The sequence below is a fragment of the Lotus japonicus genome, chromosome 3, assembly GCF_012489685.1.
Source record: "Lotus japonicus ecotype B-129 chromosome 3, LjGifu_v1.2".
Taxonomy (NCBI): Eukaryota; Viridiplantae; Streptophyta; class Magnoliopsida; order Fabales; family Fabaceae; genus Lotus; species Lotus japonicus.
The window spans coordinates 19,872,480-19,899,379 of NC_080043.1; the positions used below are offsets into that span (position 1 = coordinate 19,872,480).

Consider the following 26,900-nt stretch of genomic DNA (forward strand, 5'->3'; position numbering starts at 1 on the left):
GGGAATGGGCGCCTAGGCGCCAATTAGGTCCAGAGGCATGTTTTTCAACATGCAATTGGCGCTCAGGCGCTCTGAATTGGCGCCTGAGCGCCCAGAACAGCCCAGCCTCGTTTATTTTGCCTATAAATAGGATTTTAGTCATTTTCTTTGGCAATTTTTTCATACTTTGTAAAGTTCAGAGGTAGAGGATCATCTAGGAGAGTGAGAGAAGGCTTCCAAGCTTGTAATTCAGGTTCTTAGCCAACCATGGCAAGAGCCATGCTTGGCTAATCTCCTTTCTTATGCTTTGGTTTTCATGTAAGACTTTTCATGTTTAAGTTATAATCTTAAGTTCTTTCCCACATGTTCTTCTTCTTCCCTTGAATCCCATTTTCTGAATTTCAATCTAAGCTTGTATGCATGCTTGCTTTATACTATTCTATAATCAGAACGGAAGTTTGTTATAGATTAGGGAACCGATTTGGGATTACCCCTTCTATACTTGCTACTAGGAATAGAGGAAGGGTTGGGGTTTGATGGCCTGAATTTGCATGATCTAAAACCTCATATAAATGACTAAGTACACAAGGAATTGAGCTTAGCTTTTAGTATGGGAGAATTGCTTATGTGAGGAATCAATAAGTGAGTAACTAGGCTATATCATCAAGGAGAGATCCATGAGAACATGTGCATAGAATGATGTGCTTAAATTGACTAGTTGAACAAGAACCCAAAGCATGTTATTTTCTGAATTGTCTTTTTATTTTCCTTTTTCCTTATTACTACTTCAACATATCTCTTATTCAATAAAACAAACCTTCATACTCAAGGCTTAAGCCGAATCTATTCACTCACAATCCCTGTGGTTCGATATTTAAAACCGGGTGGATTCCGTACACTTGCGGAATGACCAACATTCACCATCAGAGTCAACATCCTCTGATTCTGATTCATCAAAAGTCACCATCAGACTTTTCTTTGGTTTGAAATGCTTCTTTGACTTTTCGTCCTTTGATGAACCTTTGTATTTGCTCTGCCTGTGCTTCCAGATGCAGTTGAGCTTTCTGGATATCAGAGTCAGCTCATCTTCATCAGAATCTTCTGATGCTTCTTCAGATTCTTCTGTTCCAGCTTGGAGAGCTTTTGACTTCTCAGATTTAGCCTTCTCAGAGCGCTTCAGCTCATGGCATTTCAGTATGCTGATGAGTTCTTCTAAACTCATATGCTCAACATCTCTTGTAAGCTCTATTGAAGTCACCAAGGGCATCCAGCTTTCAGGAAGACATCTGATGACCCTTATGACATGATCTTTAGTTGTGTAGCTCTTGTTGAGAGGTCGTATTCCAGCTACGAGCAACTGAAATCTGGAAAACATATCCTCAATGGATTACCAATTGAAGGTGTGAAAAACGACTAGAAGGGGGGGTTGAATAGAGTTTTGAATATAAAAACTTTCCCCTTAAGATTTAAAGTAAATCTTTTCGGTTTCTCTGAGATAGAAGGTGCAGCGGATAAAGATAGAGAGAAGAGAGAAGCACACAAGTATTTTATCCTGGTTCACTTGATAAATCCCTCAAGCTAATCCAGTCCACCCGTTAAGGTGATTTCTTCCTTCTTAGAATGAAGGCAATCCACTAATCAGATAATTGTTACAACTGCACTTGAAACCTACAAGTGACTAACAATACACTGACTTAGCTCACACTAAGATTCACTCTCTTAGTCTTCTCTAGGATCCGATCAACCTTGATCTCCTAAAGGAATCACCACTAAGATACACAGATCCTAGTCTTCTTAAGGATACTGACCTACCCGGTCCCTTAAGGAAAATCAAACAACTGTTTGAGGTTGGTGTTTACAAAGGTTTGCTTCTAAATAAGCTGAGTGTAAACTAAATAAGAACAGATGAAGAAAGTGGAGGCTTGAATCTTTTCTTGTATTGCAGCTCTTGGTTTCTCTCTCTTAGTCTTTCTTCTTTTCTTCAGCCTTAAATAGTCCAAGGTGCAAAGGATATTTCTGTTGAGAGAATATGACCGTTGGAGGGCATTTCTGGAACTTCCAGAAACTGTTGTGGCTGAACCTTGGTAGGTAGGCTTGTCAGAATAGTACACTGCTCTTGTACTTCTTGATAGAGACATTTGCCTTTAACCAATGACTTCTGATCAGAGGAATGCTTCGTGTTGGAACTTGTGAAGCTTGGTGATCAGAGTCAGAGGGATGCTTGGATCCTCTGACCTTCGTAACTTCTGCTTCTGGACCTTCAGAGCTTCTGGACCTTCAGAGCCTCTGGTCCCTCAGAGCTTCTGGTCTTCAGTTCTTCTGATCCTCAGATCTTCAGATCCTCTGATCCTCAGATCCTCTGATCTTCAGATCCTCAGATCCTCTGATCTTCAGATCCTCTTATCTTCAGATCTTCTGATCTTCAGATCCTCTGATCCTCAAATCCTCTGATCTTCAGATCCTCTGATCTTCAGATCTTCTGATCCTCAGAACTTCTGACGAATATTTCTTCTGGTGTCAGAATCAGAACCTGTTTGTCAAAACACTCAAGACAAACATTAGAGTATCATAGTTGTTCATCCACAAATAAATACTTGTTATCATCAAAACATAGAGTTGTACCACATGACCAAATCTTGATCTTACAACCAATGGTAATTACTTGCATTCAAACTTCATTCACAAAATTACTACATGAATATAATGTCACTCAAAATAACAATTACTAACTTTAGCCAGCAAATTCCAGCAGGAAAAGTAAACAATGACAATGCGAGATCATCATTCTGTGAAGATGTGTCCCCTATTGAAAGTTAGAGAAGGGAGAAGACAACACTAATGTAACCTTATATTACAACAATTACTATTTATTTCTTAAACAGCTTTCAACAAAAAAACCTTAGATCATGACTTTGTGAGATTTTATTATTCCAAAGAACCACTGACAGCAGGCAGGCAGATTCTTAAAAAAAAAAAGAATTAGCGAATCTGTCACAAACAATTTAGGAGTATCATTTCGTCCTCCAAATATGCTTGATAAGGGTTCTAACAACATTTATATAGAGCCAACCATATCTCCTCAACAGCAAGACATCAATAGATGGTAAGTAGTTATGCTTTACAATTCAAAAAATTGTCATTCGTTATAGAACAAAATATGTAAGTATTGGAAAGGGTGTCAGATAATGTATTACCTGTGCCAAAGCAGTGACGCAACAACTATGGACAGAGGTGCCATTCCTGCAACAACTTTATCTGGAACAATTTCGTACAATTCGACATCACCAAACATTGCTTCAACAAGTCAAGTTGATAGACGACCTGTGAACAACAATGCAAATGACATTGACCCTCCAGCAGAACATGAAGGTATTGTGTCAAACTATTCATAAGCATAAACTTGATTACCATCATTGACACCAATATTTAACTATAATTGAGTTTGGACCTTAAACTACCACATTCACATTCCAGATCCCGTTGGTTTCGATGACATAAATTTGAATGAACCTGCTGACGATGATCCATTAATTGACAATGAAGATTTGGAAGGTAATAAATTGTTCCATGTGAGGGAAGTAACTATTCTATGCACACAGATAATTCTTTGTTATGAAAATGACAGCTGCTGTGAGAAAAAAAAATCATATTCTTCTATTGATTAAAATTTGCATATGTTAACTCAGATGAATTAATGAACGACGTTGCTGCAGCTGGTCATGCGACAGGTATTTACTGTGATCGTATCACAGTTTGATAATCAATATAGCTTTCTTAATCATTAATAACATGACAGCTTTTTAACATTTTTTTTTTATTTTCTACCTAAGCCATGTGGGACATGGGAGATCCTACTAACGAGTGTGAGCATTGCGGAGCCATGTTCTGGTATGATGAAAGAAAGAGAAGGAAAGTACCTACAAGAACACCAAAATTTCCTCTATGCTGTTTGCATGGGAAGGTTCAACTACCATTGCTCAAAGCTGCACCTAAAATTCTCCAAGACTTGCACGCAAATGAAACTGATAAAAGCCGACATTTCTTAAAGAACATAAGGATGTTCAATGGAATGTTTGCATTCACGTCTATGGCTGGAAAGGTGGACAAAAACATAAACAATGGACGTGGTCCTCCAATCTTCTTGCTCGGAGGACAAAATTACCATTCTATTGGTAGTCTCATACCTCCAGTTGGTCAAAGTCCCAAATTTGCCCAGCTTTATATTTTTGACACTGAAAATGAGGTTGCTAATAGGATACAAGCTCTCAGGTATACATAACGTTATGAATTTACAATCTTCTTATATAGTATTTTTAATACACAAGTATCCTCTGAACACCTTATGTTAACCGATTACTTTTTAATTTGAAGGCCAAGCAGTGATGCTCATAAGTTGGATGAGTTAATTGTCAGAGACTTACAAAACATGCTAGATGCAGAGAACCCTTTGGTTAAGTCATACAGATATGCTAGGGAACGATACAGATGTGGTGATTTTTCTAATGTCAAGCTAAGGTTAATTCGGCAGAGGGACAAAGATGGGAGAACTTATAACCTTCCCACAGCATCTGAAGTTGCTGCGTTGGTGGTGGGTGACATAGATGCTACTGTTAAGAGAGAGATCATTGTTGAAACACAATCCATGTTGATCAAGCATATTGACCCTACATATCCGTCATTTCTTGCACTTCAATATCCACTATTGTTTCCATACGGGGAGGATGGATGGAGACGGGGTATTTTAACTAAAGATTATGACGCACCTGGAAGAACGAGAAAAAAGGATGACATTGCCATGCGCGAGTGGTTTGCATATAGGTTGCAAGAAAGAAAAGGGGAATCACCTATTGTTCTTCAATCTAGGAGACTGTTCCAGCAACTTCTGGTGGACTCTTATACCATGGTTGAAGCTGATAGAATGCGATATTATAGGACAATACAGCCGAAACTGCGAGTGGAACGTTACAAGGGATTGCACGAGTGCTTGGTCCGTGGAGAAACAAATGCAGCTGCAACAGGTCAGCGAATCATATTGCCTGGATCATTTACTAGAGGGCCGAGATACATGTTCAACAATTGCAAGCACTCATTTGCCATTTGTAGATATATCGGATATCCTAGCTTATTTATCACTATGACATGCAATCCTGAATGGCCTGAAGTCAAACGTTTTGTTGAAACACGAGGTTTGAAGCCTGAGGATAGACCCGACATACTTTGTAGAGTTTTCAAAATGAAGTTGGACGAACTAATTGATGACTTGAAGAGCGGAAAAGTGTTCGGAAAGATTAGTGGATGTAAGCCTACTGATACTTTTAAATCTAATAATGTACAAATCATGCCATTTGCCTAAATTTATAATCAATTCACAGATTTTTATTACCTTCCTCTATCATTCTTGCAGATTCAATCACCATCGAATTTCAAAAGCGAGGTCTTCCCCACGCACACATTTTGGTCTTTGTCCATGCCGAATTCAAGCCCAAGACCCCCGAAGACATTGACAAAGTTATATCCGCAGAAATTCCAGACCGTACCAACAATCCTGAATTATTTGAGGCTGTGCAGAAGTATATGATTCACGGACCATGCGGTGTACTAAATTTGAAGTCACCAATGTATGAACAATGGAAAATGCTCCAAGTTCTTTCCTAAAGAGTTTAGGACGAGGACCATTATTGATGATGAAGGTTTTCCTAAATATAGAAGAAGAGAGGATGGCAGGACTGTCAAAAAGGGCAAAACTGTGCTGGATAATAGATATGTTGTACCATACAACCCATTGCTACTCCAAAAATATAGAGCTCACATTAACATTGAGTACACGTGCCAGGCAAGTGCAATAAAATATATTTTCAAGTATGTCCATAAAGGCAACGACAGAGTGACGGCTGAATTTTACCGAACTTCGGATTCAAGTAATCCATCCCAGGTGATTGATGAAATAAAAAATTACTATGACTGCAGATACATCTCTGCATGTGAGGCGGCATGGCGATTGTTTGGATTTGAAGTGCACTATAGAGATCCTCCAGTTGTGAGGTTGCCATTCCATCTTCCGGGTGAGCAAAGCGTAGTGTACAATGACGGTGAGACAGTACAGGATGCAATTGAAAAGGCCGACATTAAGAAAAACAAGTTTATAGGTTGGATGGAGGCTAACCAACTTTATGCAGCTGGACGAGACATTACTTATTCATAATATCCCACCAAATTTGTTTGGAAAGACGACACAAGAGAATGACGCCCTAGAAAACAGGGTTTCTCAATTGGTAGAATTTCACATGTGCCTCCATCATGCGGCGAGGACTATTACTTAAGGATCCTTCTGAACGTTCAAAAAGGTTGCACGAGTTTTAAAGACATTCTCACTGTGAAAGAAGTGACCTACAGTACTTTTAAGGATGCGTGTTGTGCTCTTGGTTTGCTAGAAGATGACAAAGAATTTGTAGACGCAATAAAAGAGGCCAGCTTCTGGGGGTCAGGAGAGTATCTTAGAAGACTGTTTGTGGTGTTGTTGATGTCTAACAACATGTCAAATCCCGAGGTAGTTTGGGATAAGTGCTGGCAAGAGCTTTCAGATGATATTCTCTACAGACAAAGAAGACGCTTAGATTACCCAGGTAAGCCTCCTTCATTTTGGATCATTCTAAATTGCGGATAACCTGCCAAACTCATCTAATTTATCTGTCTGCAGGACTGAATCTAACAGATGATCAGAAAAAAACCTGGCGCTCGCTGAGATTGAGAACATGCTACAAAACAATGGCAGGAGCCTGCACAATTTTGTTTCCATGCCTTATCCTTCAAACATTGTTGTCGAAGACGTTGGACAAAGACTGATTGTAGAGGAGTTGAATTACGACAGGAATGAAATGAGTGAATACTTGGACCAATGTCTCTCCTCAATAACTGACGAACAAAGGCATGTGTATGACAAAATAATTAACGCCGTCTATGGAAACAAAGGTGGATTTTTCTTCCTGTATGGCTACGGTGGGACGGGTAAAACCTTTGTCTGGAAAACGCTTTCAGCATCCATTCGATCAAGAGGTGATATTGTTCTCAATGTGGCTTCAAGTGGTATTGCTGCACTGTTGTTGCCTGGAGGAAGGACGGCGCACTCCAGGTTCAAGATTCCCATACCTATAACTGAGGATTCAACATGCAACATAAAGCATAACAGCCCTCATGCTAAATTGCTGATAAAGGCGAAACTGATCATTTGGGACGAAGCTCCTATGATGAGTAAATGGTGTTACGAGGCTTTGGATAAGTGCTTGAGAGACATTTTGAGGTTCACCCCAGGATATGACTCCAGCTTGCCGTTCGGAGGAAAAGTTGTGGTTCTGGGCGGTGATTTTAGGCAAATCTTACCTGTAATTCCAAGGGCATCCAGGGAAGATGTCATCAGTGCAACAATAAATTCATCCTATCTATGGCCTTTTTGTGAAGTTCTTTGTTTGACAAAGAATATGAGACTCCTGCAAGGATCTTCGTGCTCAAGTGCATCAGATATAGCAGAATTTTCAGAATGGCTGTTGACTATAGGTGATGGCAAGGTCGGACAGCCAGTTAACGGCGAATCAGAAATTCAAATACCAGATGAAATCCTTATAAAAAACTCAGAAACCGGTTTTGAAGACTTGGTCAATTTTACCTACCCTGATTTGTTGCGTAACATGTCTAACTCTGAATACTTCAGGGAAAGATCCATTTTGGCCCCCACGATTGAACTGGTTGGAAAGGTCAATGATTACATGATGTCTCGGGTCTCGGCAGAAGAAAGGGAATACTTGAGCTCTGATTCAATATACAAAGAAGACGGCAATGTTGAGAGTGAGCTGGATGCATTTTCCCCCGAGGTATTGAATGCGATGAACTGTTCAGGACTGCCACCGCATAAGTTGAGTTTGAAAATTGGAGTCCCAGTAATATTAATGAGAAATATCGACCAGTCCAACGGATTGTGTAATGGAACAAGATTGACGGTGAAGAGATTTGGAGACCATGTCATTCAGTGCACCGTTCTAACTGGGACTAAAGCTGGATCTACTGTACTGATTCCTAGGATGACCATGAATACAAATAACACAAATCTACCGTTCCAATTTCAGAGACGGCAGTTGCCTATATGTGTCTGCTTCGGTATGACGATAAACAAAGCGCAGGGACAAACACTAGGGTGTGTTGGGTTATATCTTCCAAGACCGGTTTTTAGCCACGGACAATTATATGTGGCGCTATCAAGAGTCAAAAGCAAACAAGGGCTAAGGATCCTCATAGAAAACCACGACGATCTCCCTTCTAATACAACAATTAATGCTGTGTATGAAGAAGTGTTTGACAATATAACTCCATAAGGTGCAGTTTTATGGAGTTCTACATATTCATTTATATTTAGTACTATAAACATTTACATGATATTCCATTCATTCTAACATGAAATTTCTTTTGTTACTAGCTGAATTCGTGTATATAACCAAAAAAAATCAGAGACAATGACCTAAGTTAAAATAAGAAATTGAGCATAAGCCAAAAGCTTTTCTAGAATGTTACCTGTTATCATCGTTAAAAACAAGATCACGTCAGTTGTATCTATCCAGCAGATTGAATGCATTATGGTTGGCAAAATCATAAAACTGAAAATGAATCAAGAGATTACTAAAACTATAGATTCAAGCAAACCAAACAACTCCAGCTACTGATTTGAAAGAGAATTCCTGAAATAATTTGATGCACTGTTACAAGTACTTCAGAATCATTATATAATTTCAAAAGCAATACATTATCTGACATAAAAGTAATACTTCTTAAACCATCTTAATTATAGTTAAAATGAGAACCGCATAAGTAGTTTGTAATGTACAAAAAAGTATTTCTCAAAAGAGACCACTTATCAAAAGTAGCTAATCCCACATAATAATTAGCATAAAGCCACTGACCTTTCTCAACCTTGCGGCAATTTGTCCATTGCATTGCCCCTTTCGTATTGAAACCTGATCCAATGCAATCTGAACAACATAAACAAGGACATGAGAATCATTACAATACGATGTTAGCTCCTGTGGATGCACCAATCACCTCGAATTCAAAGAAACGATTGTGTAGCGCAATACACGAAGAAGCATGACGAATGAGATCGGAACTCAGGTTCAGAAGGAGAAAAATCAAAAGCTCATGACAGACAAAAGATGAGCAATTACGAACGAGGTATGGAGAATCAGGAATCAGATCTAACGCTTTGTGGGATGTTGAAGTGGGTGTGTCAGGCAAACAGAGGGGCGCAGGATAACAGCAAACCTCCACTATCAGTTTTGTGAAATAAACATAAGAAAATTAACACACTTTATTTCTCTTTGAGTAATGTTGCTTCAATTTTATTTTCAAGAGTAAATTAATAGAGAAATATAAATTAAAAAAAAACATGAATGGATACTTGAGGCCTATGCGAACCCTCTTATAAATCCATTTCATTAAAAAAAAATTTTTTTTTAACATTACATCTATTTTCAATTTTTATTAGAGAAAGATGTTCTTGGAGAATGAGAAAGAAATGATTGTGTAAAAATAGAATGAAAGCTGGGTGAGCGACTTTTCGGAGGAATAGGTCTGTGGTGGGAAAGAATATTTGACGAGTCAACGGAATTATTATAAGATTGACTTGAAAAGTAGACTAAAATTAATTTTTTTAATTATAAAAAACTAAAACAATATAAAAAAGGAAATAAGGAAAAACAAATGACGGTAGATTAAAACACATTGAATTTTTTTTTAAAAAAAATGTTCAAAACACATATATTTAAAACAATGGTTAAGATGTATTTACTAAAAAAAAACATATATAGTGTAACACAACATTTAGATTAACAATTTTATTAAACACAACTAACCCGTGCCTTACATGGGTAATTCTACTTGGACAACATAATTAATTTAAAACGCTATAACTAAACACAATTTCCACTACAAGACTTTAGACATTAAACTTAAAAGCTAATAAAACAGAATATAACAAAAGTCACCCGTGCGAGCGGGTAATTCAACTAGTAACTATTATAAAAAGGTTATTCAGAACTAATTAATAAGTTTTTTAATGCAAAATTTGTATTGAAAGAAACATGGTGTCGGGTCTTGTTCCCGAATGTGAAGGTCAAATCAATATTACTCTTAACTATTATTACCATAATTATTTTTAATTTCATTTCCCAAGTTGTCATGAATAATGAGAAAATTATCAAATGTATTACAGTTAGTATTTAATATAATGAATAATATTAAAAATTTAATAATATCAAACTAATATTATTTTTAATTAGAAGGATAAGTAAATTTTACCTTTACTTATTACTAGATATTATACCCGTGCGTTGCACGGGTTTACTTACAATATTTTTTAACATTATATATAAATTATTATAGTTTAAATAAATAAAAAAATATTTTTAATTATAATTGTAAATAAACTGTGTTAAGACATTTCAATAAATATTATTAGATTTTTTGTATAAATAATTAATATTACTCAAATTTTATTATTGATATTTAATTATTAGCATAGAAATGATTTTTAGAAATAAAAAAATTTATGAAAAATTATTAAGTTAATTTGAAATATTTAAATTACGTAAAAAAATGTTAAGTGCTAATGTCATGAAATAAATTTTAATATCATTTTTTATACTTTTGTTCTGGAAATGAACACTCAAGAATGGTATAAGCCTCAAACCCTAGTAAAGCATGAGTCTAGTAATAGCCTAATCCTTTAGAATAAATGTCGAATGATCCTTTGCAATGATCATAAAGTCCCCTTTTATAGAGGTTACATGAAACCCTAACTTTGCCACTAATGGGGCTTGTTGGGTCGTACCTCACTCGGCCCAACTCCCTTACATACATCAACCGCCCCTGGCGCTTGCCCTAAGGGGGTCCCTAATCTCCTAAGTCCTTTCTCTCGCCCCTAGCGAGTTCCTCTCTTTTAGGTCTTGTTCGTCCCTGGGCAAGTTCCTCTAGGGTGTGGGGGGCTCGCCCAATCCAACTTTTTACCAAGAAAGTCATTTGTTGTGACTTGTCAAGGTCAAGAAGAATAAATTAATTTTAAATTTTAGAATTATGATAAGTGATAACATAAATAACTTAAAATATTATCAAGCGAATTTAAATTTATTTAACTTATTTGGTTTCCGAATGTTTTCTCAAAGCCGATAGCCAAGAGACTTATAATCTCTCGAGGTTCTACGATCACATTAAATAGATATGCCTCTCACAACGAACATTTATTCAACTTTGACCATTATTATTTTTCTCTATTATGCTTCCTTAAGTAAATTTTTTTTACAACAAAAGATGAATACTATTAATAGCAAATGATTCATGAGAACAACCCTCTCATGGATAAGTAATTTTTACTAATATATCATAGATCAAAATTATTATTAGATATTTTTTCAATAATGCACATATATGTTATAGTTAACTTTAAATTCATTTTAGCAGCGCTTTTTAATTTTAAAACTATTTATCTACATTATTTATTAAAAATATTATTTTATTATTAACTAATTTTAATTTTCAATATTTGTCAAATGCAAAACTAAAGAAAATTTCAGTTTTTTTAACAAAATTAATTTTTAATATTGACAATAATTTTTTTTAGTTTTTAATTTGAGAATTATATGGTTTAATGCATTTAATACACTTTGCTAATGAGTTTAATGCAAAAGCTCAAGTGAGCTTTACATATATATATAGATTATCATTATTTTTTAAATTGTTTTCTTAAGTTGTCACTAATAATTAAATTTTAGAATCATAATAATAATAATTATTATTATTATTTCTGTAGAAAAAAATTATTATTATTACTATTTTGAAATATGAAAAACTTAAGTTTTTTTTACCATCCCAAATTTATATAATGATAATGCAAAACTTTATTAATAACTAATTAATATTGTTATTAATGTATAAGTCAAGTCAATTTTACTTAATATAATTATATTGATATTGATGAATGATTGATTTTAGTATGTAGCATTGATTATGGCCAAAAATGGAAATTTTTACTATGTAATGTATTTAATGTAAGATTAAGTCTCTTTTTTACCTATATGTTGATTGATTGATTAAATATTAGATTAGATTATAGATTAAAGGTATATGTATTTTTAGTGTAAACATTACTTACACAGTAATCCAATTAAATTTCGCCAAATCAGAAAAAAAATATATTTTTAATTAAAATTTAAAATAAAAGTAATTGTTCCTCTAACGTGACATACTGTGATTAATTGTAAATGTAAAAATGTTTTACACTAATAGTGCATATTAGTTAAACTCGATTATTTTATATAATCAATCACTAATTGATACTTATATTAATGTAAATGATAAGAATGTTATTCCTTATCATTAGCTTCTCAAAAGAAGTAAAAATAATAAAGTATAAATATGTTTTAAAATGCCTCCTAAACCAAACAAGCAAAGGTTATTCCCCCTCATTTCCATCCCTTATCTTCATTTAAATATCGCTTCTCTTATTTTCCTTTTCAAAAAAAATATATTTCCCCTCCACTCCTTTGACCAAACACACCCTAAGGCAATGCAAAATTCATTTGGTCAACTTACTCATGACAAAACGACGGTGATTTCTGTTGAAAATGGAGTGTTTTGTTTGAAGAAACAAAAGAACTTTTAACTAGTGTAGGAACGATGAATAGCAATAACAAAATTTGTTTCACAAAACATTAAATTAAAAAATAGAAGCAAAATGTCAAAGTGCACTGACAGGTGGCGGTGGCTATGGAATAAGCGTTACACGCAAAACCCAATGTTGGTCGTCTCTTACATCATCAGTATTTACTTCCATCACTTACTTTCCCATTCCTATTTCACTCCTCGTTCAATTGCATTTCTCTTCTGTTTCACTCTGCTATCCCTACCTCTGTATCTCACGACTCAGGTATGTTCATCGTGCTCCTTTTCTTCATTATTTGTTTGCTTGATTTCATGTATGATTTGTGGCTTTTATAGTTGCTGGTAATACTGAATTTCATTTCAATAGTTTTTGTTGAAATATAATTAATTTTTATAGGAATCTAGAAATTTTGAAATGCAATGAATGATAGAAAGTAAAAAAGTTTCTGCCTTTCTTTCTTTTCTGAGGTTCGGTGTTGGGGGTGGAGTGGGGTTTTTTATGGGAGGGTTATAGGTGTTTTTGTGGGTTTCTTTTGCTCATGAATTGTGATAGAATCAAAATTTGTGGCCAACAAAAACTTTGTGTCTCTATGTGTGTGTTTAGGATAATTTGAAAATTCATGTTTTCTTGTCAATAGGGTTTATAATTAGTATCTAGTATGCAAATTTTTTCATTTGAAGAGATGCTGTTTTGGAGTATATTTTGATGGCTTAAATTAACAAAAATATACTAGTATCTAGCCTCTTATTGGAGTAAATGATAAAAAGTAAAAAAGTTTCTGCCTTTCTTTCTTTTCTGAGGTTCGGTGTTGGGGGTGGAGTGGGGGTTTTTGATAAGAGAGTTATAGGTGTTATTGTGGGTTTTTTTTGCACATGAATTGTGATAGAATCAAAATTTGTGGCCAACAAAAACTTTGTGTCTCTATGTGTGTATTTAGGAGAATTTGAATATTCATGGTTTCTTGTCAATAGGGTTTATAATAAGTATCTAGTCTGCAATTTTTTTCCATTTGAAGAGATGTTGTTTTGGAGTAGATTTTGATGGCTTAAATGAACAAAAATATATTAGTATCTAGCCTCTTATTGGAGTGAATGATAGAAAGTAAAAAAGTTTCTGCCTTTCTTTCTTTTCTGATGTTCGGTGCTTTGGGTGGAGTGGGGGTTTTGGTGGGAGGGTTATAGGTGTTATTGTGGGTTTCTTTTGCTCATGAATTGTGATAGAATCAAAATTTGTGGCAAACAAAAACTTTGTGTCTCTATGTGTGTGTTTAGGGGGAATTTGAAAATTCATGGTTTCTTGTCAATAGAGTTTATAATAAGTATCTAGTATGCAAATTTTTTCCATTTAAAGAGGTGTTGTTTTGGAGTAGATTTTGATGGCTTAAATGAACAAAAATATATTAGTATTTAGCCTCTTATTGGAGTGAATGATAGAAAGTAAAAAAGTTTCTGCCTTTCTTTCTTTTCTGAGGTTCGGTGTTGGGGGTGGAGTGGGGTTTTGGATGGGAGGGTTATAAGTGTTATTGTGGGTTTCTTTTGCTCATGAATTGTGATAAAATCAAAATTTGTGGCAAACAAAAACTTTGTGTCTCTATGTGTGTGTTTAGGAGAATTTGAAAATTCATGGTTTCTTGTCAATAGGGTTTATAATAAGTATCTAGTCTGCAATTTTTTTCCATTTGGAAGAGATGTTGTTTTGGAGTAGATTTTGATGGCTTAAATGAACAAAAATATATTAGTATCTAGCCTCTTATTGGAGTGAATGATAAAAAGTAATAACGTTTCTGCCTTTCTTTCTTTTCTGAGGTTCGGTGTTGGGGGTGGAGTGGAGTTTTTGATGGGAGGGTTATAGGTGTTATTGTGGGTTTCTTTTGCTAATGAATTGTGATAGAATCAAAATTTGTGGCAAATAAAAACTGTGTCTGTGTGTGTGTTTAGGAGAATTTGAAAATTCATGGTTTCTTGTCAATAGAGTTTATAATAAGTATCTAGTATGCAAATTTTTCCATTTGAAGAGATGTTGCTTTGGAGTAGATTTTGATGGCTTAAATGAACAAAAATATACTAGTATCTATAGCCTCTTATTTTAGTGAGTGATAGAAAGTAAAAAAATGTCTTCCTTTCTTTTCTGAGGTTCGGTGCTGTTCTGGGGTGGAGTGGGGTTTTTGATGGGAGGGTTATAGGTGTTATTGTGGGTTTATTTTTCTCATGAATTGTGATAGAATCAAATTTGTGGCGAACAAAAACTTTATGTCTCTATGTGTGTGTTTAGGAGAATTTGAAAATTCATGGTTTCTTGTCAATAGAGTTTATAATAAGTATCTAGTATGCAAATTTTCCATTTGAAGAGATGTTGTTTTGGAGTAGATTTTGATGGCTTAAATGAACAAAAATATATTTGTATCTAGCCTCTTATTGGGTTGTACGTATAACAAACTAGGAAAAGGGAATGCTTCAGTGATATTTGAGAACCTCTTATTGGGTTCCCCGCAATGGCATCGTGCGTCTGCTCATGATATTTGAGAACCCACACTAAGTATATAGAGAACCAAGTCTGTCTCTAGCTAGGGAGAGACCACAAATTCTAAGATAGACTTGGGAAGCCTCATTACAATAAAAGTCGTCCTTTTAAATGTAGGTTTGTAGGCATCATGGACTGTTTGTTGGGTTTCACAGGAAAAATAATATTGTAGGACATGAATAAGGAAGGCAGAGGGAATGTGAACGGATGAAGTGAAAGTAAGAGATTTGACAAAAACAAGATGAAGGGGGTGAAGTTATGATTGCATGGGCCTCTGAATCTCTGGTCTTCTTGTCTTTTTTTTTTTTATTGTAGGGTTAATGGAACAAAGCCTTAGAAATACACCGACCAAAATATACTTGAGTTCCATTCCCTTTCCTGGTGTTTGAAAACACTGCATTACTTTCATATAAAGATTGTGGTTTGTAATGATTTTTCCTGTTCCTTGTGTCATTTCTTGTTGCCTAGATCATATATTATACACTTTTACTAATAATATGGAATTAATTTCTGTATGGGTTCGTTGTGTTTATGTATGTTTACTTCATAAATTTGTTTTTTAACTTATCCAAGAGGGTGGCAAAGCAAACTGGTGATCATTGATAATTCTTGATAGATTTTCTCTATTGCCAAATAAATGTAACATTCAAATATAATCTGTGTACCGGATTATGTATTTGGTTGATTGGAAGTTTTAAAATTGGTGATTACTTTGTAAGTAGTTTAGTTCAATAGTTGGTTGTTCATTTTGTGATTCAATTTCTTTCTTTGTATCAACACAGTACGTATCCCTTTCTCTTTTATAGGTTTGGTGTCATTTGAAACGTATTAGAGGATGGACTCATCTGGGGGGTTAAAAAAGAAGCCAGACACTATTTTTGTGTATGAAAGAAGAAGAAAAGGCACTAACTCTAAAAAAAGATTGTCGCTGTACAGTAAAATAGCAAATCTCAATCAAGTCAGTGCCTTACCTTCAGAATCTTCTGTGGCTAAAAATGATGGATCACGTGAAATTGGAGATGATGGCGTAAGTTTTATTTTACTTTGCTTGTATCTGCAGAATGATCTTTACAAGTTAACATGATCCATTCTATAATTTTGTTCTTGGTATTTTTTTTTCCTTTATTGATGATATGTTGGGTACCTCTGATATATTGAAGTTTTCCAATGATTATATCAAGTCATGCATTCTAGTCATATCTAGTATTAACCCAATGTATTCAAAATATACATATATCTTTTGCATAGAGCTGAATATTATTAATGTTACAATCAGATTGTTTTCACCCCAAAAAGTTGTTCATTGAATGAACATATATAGATCAAAGTTCTATAACTGATCTCAGCCATAAAAACATAATATACCTGCAGAGTTACTTTGAATGCGAGCTGTGCAATGATGGAGGAGAATTGCTCTGCTGTGATGCTTGCCCTCGAACTTATCACTTGGAATGCCTTGGTCTTAAAGTATGCTTTACTTTTGTTTTGTAATTAGAGCATTCTCTTATTTTTCATTGATCTCCAAGTATGCTTATATTATTTTTTATTCTACTTGAAGTCTGTTCCTCCTGAAAAAGAATGGCTATGCCCAAACTGCTCTGAGCTTTCAATGCCCAAGAAACATTTGAAGAGCTCCAAAAAAGACATCTCATCTAAGAAAGTCAAAGCTGGTTCTTGCTCCTCAGGATCAAAGAACAAGAAGCAATCAAATTAAGCAATCGATGGTAATTTGGTACGCTTAACGACCTTTGACCCCCTTTAATTTTAGCTCTAGATAAAATTTATAGGCTATTGTGCATTTTTTATTTTATTACTTTTTTGCCTTTTTATTTTGAGCAATAAATCTTGTAGAACTCCCTCCTCATTTTTTTTGCAAAAAAAAGTCAAGCCAAGGGGCTTGTTGGATTGTGTTCTAGTTTTTTATTTAGGAAAACAATTTGCAAATCAGTTTTTAAAATTTGTTTTTGAGAAGGAAGTAATTCAAGAATATGTTTTGATAATTCTTTTTTTTAATAACTTTTTTAAGAACGCAAATAAATAAAAATATTTGCTTGGTAAATTTGTTTAGAAACATGTTTTGGAAATTATACATTAGAAACATTATTGACTATATATATATATATATATATATATATATATATATATTATGAATTTCTTAAATTAAAAGAGGTAACTTAAATTTACTCTTTATCTTTCAAAATTTCAATTTTATGAAAAATTAAGCAAATGTGTATTTTTTAAATTTGAAGTTTTTTTTTTTTACGATACTTCTAATTCAATTTAAAATATATATATATATTTATTAATTGTTACTATACACATTAAAGTTATAGATGAGTTAATAGTAAAAATAATAATTACGTTACATGCATGTATATACTTACTTTGAGACACACATAAATATGCATATACTTTAGACATTGCGTGTGTTGGTGTTTCTGTGTCGATGCTATATAGATGCTCAGTCGAATACAAATCAGGGAGGGAGTTTCTAATAAGTTTTGTTTCTTATGCTAACAGGCTGGAAAGGAGAATGAGGAGTCATCCTTGTTCTTATGTGGGCTGCGAATGTTTAAGTTGGTGTATTAAAATTTGAGCTTGTTCTTGTGAAATTAAGACTCTGAACATCTGTTGGTTGAGGTATCTAAAACTTGGTGATATTTAAGTTTTTAAACTATTGCTTACAGTCACTTCTGGTGTAATACTTTAAGGAAGATTTTAAATAATTTCTGTTGAACTTCTTTTATTGAGTTTCCATTTTGTTGAATCTGTTAGCAGAAGTTTTAGTCTTTCACGATTCAATTTATAAGGAAGATTAACAACAACTTCTTTATAATCACGTAACTTTTTTCAACCACGCATTGGGTTTCTTCAACCACGCCTTGATCCGTTGATTTGTCCTTTGAAGAATGATGTTGGATCCCTTTTTGTCGCCGATTTTGTTTCTTTAGGCTTTTGGTCAGCACTCTATAGCACTCGAAAGGAGTTTTGTTGGTGGGGCCTTTGGTTTGCTCGGTTGGCTTGGGTCTACGTTTGTGGGTGTCGAGCGGCTTGATGATGGTTTCCCTAGTCGATTGAAACTTTTTCCGTTTTTCAATTTCAATGGGACCTTTGTCATGGGGACGGGGTAGATGCTAGGGGGTTTAGTTTGTTTAAGCACGTACGCTTTGGTGCGTTCGTGGTTTTTCGAGGGTTTTGCTATAGTGCAGGTTTTGGTCAGTTTATACTGCTAGGTTATTTTACTCATGTTGATAAAGGTTGTTTCTCGACACTTTCTATTTAATATATATCATTATGCTTTCGGAAAAAAAAGTTACCTAACTTTTATGAAAAGTTAATACATTATTTAATTTAGACTTAAGTGTGTGAACTTGTATTTGGATAAGTTTTTAATCTACATGCTTGAAGGTGAAGTAATATATATATGGACGAATACTTTAAATAAAAATTTTATTTTAAACATAATTTGTATCAACTATGTTTCTATTTGAATTCATGTATTGATTTTGATATTACACTCCAAAGTAACATCTGCCTTGTATGGATTTTTTGTTTAAAACCTTTAATACTTGATTTTTCTTTTTGAAATTTGTGACGACGACGACAACAAAATTCTTATTCAACTAACTGTAGTTGGCTATATAGATTACTTGATGTCATTGTGCTCAATAAAAAAAAATTGTAGGATATTATTGATCTTTAGGTCACTTTTAACAATAACTTCCAATGTATTTTTTGTGTCTCTCTTCCCTTCTTCATAACACTAAGAACCATCTTATCAACTTTTCCTATTGATGCCTCCAAATTAAAGCTCTTCTTTATACTACCTTAACCGATTTTTCATCTTCTTCTCCGAACTTAGGAAAACAATATCGAGACAATTTGTGATATGAGTATGAAGCTGAGGACATCAACAAAACAATCTACTCCATTCCTTTTCCCACTAATCTTGAGAAAACCCGATTCTCCTCACTGACACAAGCTACAAAGCTTGTTCATCTCTTCATCACAAGTACCTGCTGTCTCCGTAATACTCATCTCTTCCCAGTCTCCAATCATGAAACTTTTATCATCTTTTATGTCCTGAAGAAAATTCCTTTCAAACTCTCAAAGCTTGTCTTCAACTACCTCAAACTCACCTTGACTCCTTGAGTGAAGACAACAGAGCAATTCCTTATGGCTTTCTGCTAACACATCTGGCCAAAGAGAAAATCCCCTCTAGCTTTGAAGTGTGAGATCATCTTTCTAAAATCTGAAACTAAGAAATTGATCAAGACCTTCTTCGAGAAATATGTATCAATGTTCCTAAGTCCTAACAAGGATGAAAATGATAAAGACATTTCTATGGGGGAAAGATTATGTAACGATATATGGTAAGGACTATGGGCCTTACAATGATCACTTGAATCATATGAAACTCTGAGTACCTCTCATCTGATAAATAAAGCAGAGACATAAGAAAAGGGGGTTGAATTGTGTAACGAAAAATGACCTTTTGAAACAAATATTAATTCTTAAAAGCTTTTCACAAAAGAGTTTGATGTAACAAATAATGTATGAGCAGTAAAGAACTAAAGCAATTAAAATCACACAAGAAATGTTATCCTGGTTCATCATAAATCAATGGGCTACACCCAGGCCTTGATATCCACCAAGATTTTCCACTAAGCAAGTATTAATGACTTCTCCTCCACTACTATTCTACAAGACTTCCCCTAACAAGTATTCTTAAGGACATCTCCTTAAAAAGTATTCTCACAGACTTTTCCTAAATATGAAAGAGGATTTTGTTTCTTCTACTTAGATCTCTTCACAAAGAGGGATGTAGAAAGTTTAAGATCAATCTACTCTTTTCAAGTGTGTATACAAGATTTGACACTAATGAATATCAAAAGTATTTCAAAGAGAGATTTAGCGTGTGAGTGCTCTGAAGATGTTGAACAAGAGATTTCTTAAGACTTTTTGCTTTCGCTTGTTTTTCAAATCTGAATGAGTTTGATGGTTCTTCAGCTCTATCTTCAAGTCTTATTTTTATACTTCACACTTTAGGTTAAGAGATGTTGCATCGTCTACTTTCTTCTATTAGTTAATCGTCCAAAGTATCCGTAGTACAAACGGTCATCTACTTTGAAATTAATGATTTTGTCTGTTGTTGTACTTTGGTTCAGAGAAAACCTCCGAAAAGGTGATCCAAAAGGTAGGTAGAAGGTTTGTGCGGTTGATCTTTCCTCTTTGAGTGAAAGTTGGAGTTTGTAAATAGTTGTCTGACGTGACTTATTGTGACAACGTTGTTCTTTCACTTTGTTCAACTTGCCTTTTGTAGCTCATTTGATACACTTTAGGTCTTCAAATTATTTTCTCTTAGGCTTCCTTCAACTTCTTCAGCAGACCATACTTGCTTCTTCAAGAGTATGAACAATGGTCCTTTCGTTGATTTATTTTTTGATAAGCCAGAAGAATATATTGAACGGAAGTACAAGGAGTACTTCAGCCCAATACAAAGAGAGAAAATAGAAGCAGAAAGAGAAAAGATTTACAAAGAGAGAAGGAAGCAACAACCATGGAAGCAAGGCTTTAAAAAAATGCCTCATTAAAACCTTACTAGGAAAACCCCCTTGGGAAGAATCTAGTAAGGAAAAAGAGAACAAAATTTTCAAAGCCAAAGGAGCACTTCCAAGGAGCCAATTACAAGCATACAAGCAATTCAAAATGAACAATAAAATAATCCTCCACCACCCGAGCTGTCCCTGCCACCCACAGAATCAAGACTTGAAGCAAAAATCCAATTCAACAAAGGCCCCTCAAAATACTATCATGAATCCCTTTAGCAAAGTAACATAGCAGTAAAGCAACCAAACCCATCAGACAAAGCAACTTGCTGCACACATACCAGAACCGAGGGAACTCATAACAGTGTAGGCAAGGCAAATTTCACTACATTTGTAGCAAAAAAAAAAAAACACACCCCATAGTCAAGATCATTAGACAAAGCTTTCTACATACTAGACTTATGCTCTTCGAACGATAGGGAGTATAGACAATAAGTTCCCTGAAAAGTTAGGACATAAGGTCTTTGGGAGAAATTTTTGTATTCATAAAAAATTAATCAAGAACGTCGTTATTACTCATAGCATGAGATTAGGGAATTATGAATCTAACGTTTGAATTTTACATCTCCTCCTAGGACTTTCCTTTAGAGAAGTTCTAATCCTTTTTGTGTAACATAATTAGCTAATGTAAAGGAAACAAATTTCTTTCATGGTTCGCCGAACATTCTTTCTTTACTTCTTTGATCAGTTTTATCCTATCAAACATATTTTTCTCTATATAATTGAACTATTTTCATCAATTTAGATTTATCACAAAGAAACACGTGTTTAAATTATATCATTGATGCTACAACACTTTTTAATGAAATTGTTGCATAACTCATCTCTTCACTGGAGCTAAAATATATTTTCACACTCAAAATTATTGCAATGCATGCTTAAACTCCCTCAATCTTGCTAATCCTTAAAAAGGAAAACCAAACCTTTGTTTCTGTGAATAACTCATATTCTAAGGTATATTGAATGAATCTTAAAACCTCTACTACAACATACTGTATTACAAATCTTAAAGAATGGTTTAATACGGTTTGTTATGCATGATCACACAATCTTCATAACGACATTGTATAAGCTGATTGACCTCAAATCCTTTGGGATCTCAGGGCACTTAATCTTTGGGACCAAGCAAATAAACATTTGGTTCATGCTTGATGAATCCTCACCTTGATTAAGTATTGCGAACACCTTTTGATTGACTTCAAAACCCACAATACGACAATATTTCTGATAAAATAGAGCTGAGAAGCCATATTACGTGTTTCTTCTTTTTCTGAATAGTTGATACGAAACATGGGTAGTATGGAGTATATCTACCACGTAGCATCGTATCTCTTTTCTTCTTTTTTCTAGGGTATTCTCATAGCTGACAACCAAAGAAACTAATCCGCTCGAACTCGAAGATCACATTAAGTGAGTAGATCTCCTCTAATAAATCATTCTTCATACTTACCGCATAGAGATTGGACCCTGGATTAAATGTTTAAGAAACTCAGCTATTAACCCCTAATCTTTTCATTAATCATGTTTCTTTTTTATTAATCTTATTTCTCTACCTCCCTTAACATCAATAATACTCTAAATAAAAAAACATGAGATGCAAACATGAAAATTTAATCAAAATTTCATAGTTATACTAATATTATATATTAGTCAAAGATTAATAATATTATGGAATGCTTGCATTATTTTTATTGGTATAAACATTCGATATTCGGTCACTCTTTAAATACCGTCAGATTCGAGATTTAGTCACAGTAAAAGCTCACCATCCCTCTCCGAGAATGTATTGTGTAAGGTTTGAACTCGAGAGTTTTTCCCACACACTCATAGTCTCATACTGCCTTACCAACTGAACTAGCTCTATTGGGTATTTCTTGGATTGCTTGCATTACTTATAAACATTAAAAATTAAAATATTTAATTCCCCTTGAAATTCACAATACTAAGTGCATCCACCTAACAATAAGCATTAATTACTTCTCCATTCATCTCCACAGAAACAACCCACACTTCCTCAAACCATCCCCAGTCAAAGCCTCTTTCTTTCATCACTGAGTGAATTGAAAGAAACATGACCGACGACGAAAAACCCAGAGGTTTCTCCGGCTCCGGCTCCGGCTCCGGCGAGCCTCACCACCCTCCTCCACCGCAGCCCCTTCCCTATCCGCCGCCTCAATACGGCACCTTCCAAGGCGTCTCCAACTACCCTCCTCCCCGGCCAGGCCCTCACCCCGCCATCGGCTTCCCTCAGCCCGTCCCGCCTCCCGGCGCCGGCGGCCCATCCGCCCCTCCTCCGCCGTATCTCCCTCACGGGGGCTACCAAGCTGTTACCGGTATGGCTCTGCTCCTCTGGGTCGTCTTCTTTTGATTATTGATTTTTGGGTTTGAAATGAAAATTGGATAATTTCATTCTAGGATGGTATATTTGATGATCTGTGTGATGGGTTTGATCAAAGATTGGAAATTTCGAGATGGGTTTGGTTTTATTCAATTCTGATTGAATTGTTTGCTCATGCTTTGTGTGTGTATAATATAACTCGATGCATGTTAATTTAGCAGCTGCGAGATATAGTTGTTGATCAACTATCTCTGTGTGAAATATTTGGTTTAAGTAAAAGTTTTTATGCTTGGGTTGACTTAGGCTAACTTCAAATTCTTGATATATTTTGCAACATGTTGTTGAGTGTTGACTGTTTGTTAGTCTAGAATACAATGAATTTGATTGATGGCTGTTGATTCGAGGTTTACCTCTAACTCTCTATGATCAAACTGGGACACTTAAGTTTCGGGATCAGGATGAGTAGGTTGTTTGATAATTTTGTTGAATTACCGGATCTACTTTGTTTGATAATTTTACCATTCTCATCGAGATATGTATTATGTATATGCTGTTCTGATTAAGAGTTATGTTATCATATGAACAATTGGGTTCGTGTATTGAGCAATCCTTTTGGTGGCATGAAAATGGGTTGGTGAGAAATTATGCACCGTTCATCTAGAAAAGGCTAATATGATCATGTTAGAAGGAAGTTATGTATAGTTGGTTTATATATTTGAGAATTTGATGGATATGAGTTTGACTATGATATGTAGTGTAACAGAATTCGTTGTCCTGCTCACTAGATTTTGATTGTTTCCTCTGTGATACTGATTCAGGTTATGCAATTGCTGAAGGAAGACCTGTGAGAGAAAGGCGCCTTGGTTGCTGTGGTATTGGTTGCGGGTGGTGCCTGTAAGTAAATTTCCAGTGTAGCGGTTTTGTAGATAACTAGATATGATGAGGTCCAGAATATTTATACGTATCTTACAATCCAAATCTAAGTGATACCTCATAGCCTGTTCCGTTGGTTAAAACTTAAAAGTGCTATTCCATGTAATGGAAGAAGGCTCTATCATTTCTATTTGTTGTAGAGTATGTGATCACCGGTCTTTCTTTGGCTTTAACTAACCAGGAAGTACACACACATTCATTTCACTACGGGTATTAACATTCATTGCTTCAGATTATATGTGTTCACCTCTATTTTTTGTTTGTGGATAATTGCATCAACTTATGTCAATCTTCTACCGCCATTAACACTTTCATGGAAGGAAATTCATTTAAAGCTAGACAACTTAAATCTTAAAATTTCAAATTTGTCTCTTTGACTTCCAATGTGCTTTTATCTTTGATCTTATTGGATACCAAGAGAAAATTGAAACGATTTCTGATTTTGAATTATGATGGGTGTCTTTTTAATACATTTTTTTAGAAGAGAAATCATTCAACATCATATTATGATTTGTGATTGCAAATTTCCTTATGGGAGTTGAATACCATAGCTTTCTCATTATGCTTGCTGGGCTATAAAATTTATTACTATGTGAGAGGGTGAGATGAGGGAAATGGCATAGAATTTGCCATTTCATGAGACCCTTCTCGAACATCAACTATATGTTTTTAAAAATGGTCACCTTCCAGGAAGCCTGCTTTGAATTTTCAGCAGTTTGTTTCTTCTATAGGTGTCTACACCTTTTCAGTATTAACAGTAACCCATTCCCACCTCTTTCTCCATTGATTCTGATAGGAAAATTATTGTAGGCATGTAGCATTTATTTTGACCAGCTTATGATGGATTAGGCTGAAATCATAATTTGTCATTTTAAGGCGTGGCCAACATTTGTCATTGGCTACTATCACCATAAACCAAAGTTGACACACTGTATTCAGAATTTGAAACACCAAAACTGTTCACATGATTCACTATGCCTTTCTTTAATTTTTGCTGAAAACATTTCAATTTAGCATTGTTCATATCGTTTAGAAAGTATTATATCCTGTCTTGGTTGTGTATGTTTTTCTTTATAGTACCAATTAACTTGCACCAGGTAGATAATTTCAGTTTTTACCTGATTATATGGGTATGAGATGGGTATGGTTCATACATGCTTCTATCCTCACCTTTTTCTGTTTAGTATGATCTTGCAAACATGCTGGAACTGTTTGGGATGTTTTCTCTTATTTTATCCATTATAATTGCCAAGTCTCATATTTGTTATTTTCCTTTTGTATTATTAGCCACTTTTAAAGTTAATATTGGGTTGATTTCCAGTAATTTTTCCTGTTGTGTAGGTTTATATTAGGTTTCTTTCTTGGTGGTATTCCATGGTATGTTGGGGCAATAATTATGCTTTGTTCCAGAGTAGACTATCGAGAGAAACCCGGATATATTGCTTGTATAGTTGGTGTAAGTGATTCCATCCTTTCATTTTTCGCTTAAGCCTATTCACTTCTAATTTCTTTTTATTTTATTTTATTTGCTGTACCATTACTTGTTTGAATTTTAGTAGATACACGACGGGTATTATTCAGTGTTGTGGGCATAAACCGGTAATCATTTTGGAGGTTTTGATCTCCTGATCATCCAAGCTTTTATGTAGTTAGCTGCATGTTGCATAATTGTTAAACTTAAGATGAGCTTGTAAAGTATAATGGATTTGAACTTTTGAAGTCTATGCACTGTTAGTGTAAAATTTGTTTACTTAAACATCCAATTGTTTTCGCCAAATTAGAAAATAATTTCTTATTTTAATTAGAATAAATAAGAAATATAACTGCCCCTAGAATGTGGTCCTATATGACATAGCAAGATTGGATGCCAGTTTGAAATTGTTGTTCTACGCTGGCAGTGCATGAAAATTAACTCATGTATAATTAGATTGTGGATTAAATTTCTTGAAGTTGTTTTGACTTTTAATTACTTCTAGCTGTATCAAATCGTTCCATAGTGTATGAAAAGGCACCTATAATAACACTAGCTTTGTGTGATTGCTTTTGCAGGCTGTTCTGGGCACAATTGCCATTATTGTTGGAGCCACAAAGGGAGCAGACGACTGGTAATCTTCTCGCCAAGAGGTGTAAAGTTTGCTAGTCGTCGAGTGTATCTAAAGTGTATTTATTAGTTACTGGAAAATATGAGCAAGTTTGGTTTGCCATATTCATTTTAAACTGCCACCTTATGTAATTTGTATGCTATTGACTAACACAGAAGACAATAATCGTGATACTGAAACAGGTCTGGTTTATTATGACTCCTTAGTATTTAATACAATTTGACCAATGCAATGGAATCAGGTTGTACAGATTGTTTTTTTTTTTGTAGGTATAATTTGAAATTTCATTAATTAAAGAGACGAAATGTTTGAAATTTGACAGTAAAATTTAGAAAATAAAAAAGGAGTTAAAAATTGTCTGACATTTTATTGAGAGATTAGAATGAAAATTACTATTTCATACATTACATAAAACACAAATCATACATCCAAAAATTAAACAACCATCACCACAATTTAAATAAACTTAACCTTCATTCTAGAATTATTCTGTTAATAGTAATTATAAATTATATAATTGTGCAGTCATTAGCAATGTCTAGGAAAGTAGGTAACCCATATTTTTTTTTTTGCAATTTCTTCTTGGTATTGTTGCATGCGTTCTAATATATGATGTCTCCCATCCAACAACATTTGCATGAGAATAGGTCCGTCGTTGATAAGCAGTAGGTGGTTTAAGGTCAATCAAGTCTCCTTCTAATTTTTCTGATTGCAGCCGAAGG

The 26,900-nt window shown here is 34.6% G+C and overlaps 3 protein-coding genes and 1 long non-coding RNA gene across 4 annotated transcripts; all 4 read left to right on the forward strand.

The window, feature by feature from the left end:
- Nucleotides 1-3,200: 3,200 nt before the first annotated feature.
- On the forward strand, nt 3,201-6,181 carry LOC130743736 (uncharacterized). Its single transcript, XM_057595964.1, has 7 exons — nt 3,201-3,348; nt 3,454-3,531; nt 3,666-3,707; nt 3,810-4,248; nt 4,351-5,276; nt 5,384-5,597; nt 5,947-6,181. The coding sequence occupies exons 1-7, from the start codon at nt 3,201-3,203 to the stop codon at nt 6,179-6,181; spliced, it is 2,082 nt and encodes a 693-aa protein (XP_057451947.1).
- A 550-nt stretch (nt 6,182-6,731) lies between these two features.
- On the forward strand, nt 6,732-8,342 carry LOC130743737 (uncharacterized). The gene has a single exon (XM_057595965.1). The coding sequence runs from the start codon at nt 6,732-6,734 to the stop codon at nt 8,340-8,342; it is 1,611 nt and encodes a 536-aa protein (XP_057451948.1).
- A 7,668-nt stretch (nt 8,343-16,010) lies between these two features.
- Nucleotides 16,011-18,379, forward strand: LOC130749279 (uncharacterized). The gene is made up of 4 exons (XR_009022886.1): nt 16,011-16,223; nt 16,568-16,663; nt 16,755-16,928; nt 17,717-18,379. It is a non-coding gene; the product is annotated as an uncharacterized LOC130749279 (long non-coding RNA).
- A 4,389-nt stretch (nt 18,380-22,768) lies between these two features.
- Nucleotides 22,769-26,427, forward strand: LOC130748867 (60S ribosomal protein L18a-like protein). The gene is made up of 4 exons (XM_057602111.1): nt 22,769-23,138; nt 23,962-24,037; nt 25,418-25,532; nt 26,126-26,427. The coding sequence occupies exons 1-4, from the start codon at nt 22,877-22,879 to the stop codon at nt 26,183-26,185; spliced, it is 513 nt and encodes a 170-aa protein (XP_057458094.1). The 5' UTR covers nt 22,769-22,876; the 3' UTR covers nt 26,186-26,427.
- The last annotated feature ends 473 nt before the right edge of the window (nt 26,428-26,900 follow it).